The 5,000-nt window shown below is 33.5% G+C and overlaps 1 protein-coding gene across 3 annotated transcripts in view; it reads left to right on the top strand.

Moving 5' to 3' along the window:
* NVL (nuclear VCP-like) overlaps nt 1-5,000 on the top strand; it is a 55,893-nt gene that overhangs the window by 5,013 nt on the left and 45,880 nt on the right. For 2 of the 3 annotated variants that reach the window (XM_023531017.1, XM_023531019.1), the window contains exon 5: nt 4,502-4,559. In XM_023531017.1, coding sequence (XP_023386785.1) covers nt 4,502-4,559 — 58 coding nt within the window. Of the gene's footprint in view, nt 1-631; nt 783-868; nt 969-4,501; nt 4,560-5,000 lie in introns of those variants that run through there. The other variant, XM_023531018.1, reaches the window with a different exon arrangement.

Genomic DNA, 5,000 nt, shown 5'->3' on the forward strand with positions numbered 1-5,000 from the left:
AATCTCATCTAAATTGCATCTAACTCAGGTCTGGGTGTAACTGCAGCTATGATTCATCCTGAGGCAAAATTCCTCTCCAGCTGTGAACGTGTGAAACCAGACAAGTTCTCTGCTTCCCAAATACAATGGTGAGACAGGCATAGGGTAAACATTCTTATTCCAAAAGGAAAAATGGGAAAGAAGAAAGGGATCATGGTCTCAAGTCTGAAACCTAGCAGGGCAGACTCCACTGGACTTTAAGAATAATTCCTCTCAGCTCAGTGCCCTGTCAGTGGGCTCACTGGAATGGCTGCCCTGCCCTTTAGAACTGAGGAGGAGATGGTGCCACTCGCCAGGCCTGTGCCCCTTGGACCCATGATGGCAGTGGCAGCCCTGCCAACCTCTGAGCTTCCTTTGTAGTCGTCCTTCCCTTTTCTTTAAGGATAATGCATGTCCACAGCTCCCTTGGCCCCTCCTATAGAATCCCAGAAGTCCAGCAGCCTTCCTTCATTTCATCCCGTCTCTATCCCCTTCAGTACAATCTGACAGTGTTTCTGATCAACCCCATTTCTAATCAAGAAAAATTGCACTAGTAAAAATATAAACTCCACAGTTGTTTGAAAATAGGTTTATGATCAGTGTGAATACAGTGACACAAATATATATTAATGCAAGTTTATGTGATTAAATTGTGCTTCATGGAAAAATGTTGGGAAGACCACTGTACTAAACTTCTCTTATGTTTTTCAGTATAGACTATGGTCGAAGAAAAAGAAATGCTTTTAGGATTCAGGTAGAAAAAGGTGAGTCTTTTAGTGTTAGAGCTGAATTACTAATAGAGTTATAGAAAGAATTGTTTTAGCTTATGACATTTTTCTTTTCGTTTCAGTATTTAGCATAATTACTAGTGAGAAAGAACTTAAGAATCTAAAGGAATTAGAAGATGAGCATCTGGCAAAAAGAGCAAGACCAGGTGAAGAGGATAATGAGTAAGGCTTACAAATTAGAGGGGTTTTTCTACATGAACCTATCACCTACTTGTAAAACTTCCCATGGTTCTCATGGCCAGTGAGGCCTTGCATTGTGCTCACCTAACCTCTCCAGTCTTTAACTTCAGACGTACTGAATGCTCACTGTTCCCCAAAGAGGCCAGATTCTTTGTACCTTTGTATGGATAGTTTCCTGCAACTGGAGTGTTCATTTCTTTCACGATCTCCCACTCAGCCTTCAAGAGTCAGCCTTCAAAAGGCTGTGTTACTGCCTTTGTCAGGCTTTTTTAGACTCTTAGTGTTTCCTTAACTCCTACTTACAGATATTTATGCTAATACTCATCATGTTATATGGCATTGAGATTATTTGTTGACCCGTTTGCATTACCAAAACTGTCTCATTATCTTTGTTTTTCTCTGCCCTCATACAATGCCGGATACATAAAAAGGTGCCGCCTAATTTTGTTGTTAAGAAATAATATTCTTGAGTTTTTATAACTTTATTGCTATATAATTGACATACAATAAGCTGTACATTTTTTAAATACACAATTTGTTGAGTTTTGCCATATGTATAGACTCATTAAACCACCGTAAGCGAGATACCAAACATTTCCATCAACCCCAGAAGTTTTCTGTTGGCAGTTTATTTCTCCCTCCACCCCCATTCCCAGACAGCCATTGATTTGCTTTTGGTCACCATACGTTAGTTTGCATTTTCTATAATTTTATATAAATGGAATCACACAGTATATACTTGTAAAATCTAGACTCTTTCACTTAGCATAATGATTTTGAGATTTAACAGTGTTGTATATGTCAGTAGTTCATTGCTTTTTGCTGAGTATGTGTGGATATGCCATGTATCATTTATCTGTTGATGGATAGTTGGGTTGTTTCCATACTTTGGCTATTACAGAGAAAGCTGCTGTGAACACTTATGTCCAAAACTTTTAAGTAGAGAGTGTTTTCAATTCCTTTGGTAAATATCTAGAAGTGGAATAGCTGAGTCATATGGTAACTGGAAAGTTATCTGTATAAGAAACTGGCGAACTGTGTTCGTACCATTTTACCTTTACATCAGCAGTATGTGAGATTTCCACTCATTCCACATATTAGCAACACTTTGTATGGTCAGTCTAGATTTTCACCATAAGTGTGATGTCAGCTACAGTTTTGGTTTTTGTTTTTTTTATGGTTGCCCTTTATCAGAATAAGGAAGTTTCCTAATATTCATAGTTTGCTGAGAGTTTATTATGAAAAGGTATTACATTTATCAAATGCTTTTTATGTACTTATTGAAAGATTTTATTATGGCTTTCTCCCTTTATTAATTTGATGAATTACATTGATTTTTTGAGTGTTAAGACATTCTTGCTTTCTTTGAATAAACCCTACTTGGTCCTGATATATTAACTTTTTCATGTATTGTTGAATTGTATTTGCTAATCTTTTTTTATACATGTTTCTGTCTATATTCTTATCGGTCTGAGTTTTTTCCTTTTCCTCAATGTCTTTGTCAGGTTTTGTTATTAAGGTTATACTAGCCTTATATTAGTTGGAAGATATTTTTTTGTCTGTATTTTACAAAAAAGTTTACGTAACGTTACTGCTATTTCTTTCTTGACTCTTTCTTAACATTCACCCAGAATCATCTAGGCCTGAAATGATGTTTTTGGAAAGGATTTTGATAACATTTAATTTACCTAGATAGAAGGATCTTCCTATTTTCTTTTTCTTCTTATGTCAATGTTGGTAAATTGTACTTTTAAAGAAATTTGTTTCATCTAAGATGTGAAATTTGTTGGCATAAAGCTTTGAAAATATTCTCATTTTCTTTTTAATGTCTATAGGATCTGTGGTGGTATCTCCTTTATGTTCTTTGTAGCTGCTGCTTTTTCATTTGAATTTACTATAATTTTTTTTAACTAGCTTCATATTGTTGGACATTAGTTGTCTCCAGTTTTACACTATTGTATATGTAGTAAATTCGTTATTGCAATTTCTTTGTACACATTTTTTTGTGTTTTTTTTTAATGTTAAAATCCTGAAGTATTTCTGGGGTTAGAGAGATTTATATTTTTGAGCTTATGTTTTTGAGTACATTTGGAATCGCCCTCCAGAAAATGTTACCTCAGTTTATATTCCAACAGCTTTGTATAAAGAGTATACTTCTCTGTACCCTTGCAATCTAGTTATACTATTATTTAATTTTTGCCAGTTTTATAGGCAAAAATCAATCATATTGTTCTTACTTGAAATTTTTTAATAACTAATGAGGTTAATTTTTTGGACTGTTTCATGTTTCCTTTGTGACTTGCTTGCTAATGGGTTTTTTCTTTAATTTGAGAGGTATTTGAATTTTCCTTATTAGTTTTCAGAGTTCTTTGTATAAAATAGCACCTCTTTTTATATGTATTGAAAATGCATGGTCCATTTTGCCATTTGCCTTTTTTTTTCTATTAATAATGTCTTTTGATTAGAGAAATTCTACATCTTTACCTGGTCATATCTATCAGTCTTTTCCTTTATGGTTTATGTGATATATTTAGACCTCTGTCATAAGAGTATATAGAGTAATTACCTATACTTTTTTATTGTTTCTTTATACTATTACATTTAACCCTTTAATCTACTTATAATTAATTTTGTTTGTAGGACATGAATTGTAGGACAAAACAATTTTTTTCCATATAGTTGAATAATCTGTCTTATTTACATTGAAAAGAAATGCCTCAAGTTATTTTATTTGAATAACAGAAGAATAACAGAATAACAGAAGACTTCATGGCTTACTTATAAAGGCATCCATGTAAACCTTTTTACTTAGAAAAAGCTTTTTTCTTATTTAATTATTTCCTTAAAAGAACTATATTAAATAGTACCAGAGTCCTATAATTATTTGAAGCTATTAGATATCAACTCCTGGTTATAATGAATTGAAACTACATTCTCAGTTTGTAGTTATTAGGATTTATACTCTTTTTTTTTTTTTTGCCATATTGCACGAAAACCTTTGTACCTTTGTTCGTCATGAACAGACTTGGAAAAGTTACATTTTGGTCACATGGCTTGGTCACGTTGAATTTGAATTTGTTACTCAAAGTGCTTAATTATGGCTTGTTGTAATCTTTCCTTTCCCGGCATCTGATATTTCTAAATGAGACCCGAAGGTCTGATGGGAATTTGCATTTCACTTTCATTTATCGCTTGTCTAACTATAACCACAGTTTTTTAAGCATTTACAATGTACTAAGGACTATGCAAGCTTTCGTTTCATTCTCTATTAATCCGGTGAGATACACATTATTTATTATTTCGATTCTGAGGCCCAGAGAGGTTAAATGAAATTTAGTAACTGGTAAAGCTGGATTTTAAAGCTGGATTTTGAATCTAAGTTTCTCTGATTCTAGAGCCTGCACTCTTAACAACCATAATATTCTGCCTCAGTATATTTTCTTGTTTTAGGTAGTAATTTTTTTAGGATGTGGGAGAAAAGCCTTTAAAATGTTTCTTTTCCTCTTTTTACTGAGGTATACTGAAAGCTATTCAGATGATGACTCAAATATGGAAGATTACCCAGATCCACAGGTAAGCCAAACATTTAATGGACCCACTCTGATTTTCTTTTAATCATTATGAACTCTCCTTAGAAAAAAATAATGAGGTCTAGAATAAGAGACTTTGAACATCTTCATCAATGAATAATTGAAAATTTTCTGTGTACACTGTTGATAAATTCTTAGAATAGCTATCTTTCCAGTAATTGTATTTGTGGCCTATTATACATGGAAAAAGAGGGGAAGAGAATGGCCAGAAATAAGGGCAGACATTAATAGAAAGGGGAGTTAATAGTCAAAATGGAGAAAAGGATAACATTTTCTGCCAAAGAGCCGCATTGCCAATAAACAGGCTTGGATTAAAGAGAAGTACTGGAATAATATGTCAAATTATTTGTAACTTACTGTGTTTTTTCCCCCCATTAGTAATTCAGTTTTTGAATTTATTAACAAAGTCATGATGATACTGCGT

This window comes from Pteropus vampyrus, unplaced genomic scaffold (assembly GCF_000151845.1).
Source record: "Pteropus vampyrus isolate Shadow unplaced genomic scaffold, Pvam_2.0 Scaffold60, whole genome shotgun sequence".
In the NCBI taxonomy this organism is placed as follows: domain Eukaryota; kingdom Metazoa; phylum Chordata; class Mammalia; order Chiroptera; family Pteropodidae; genus Pteropus; species Pteropus vampyrus.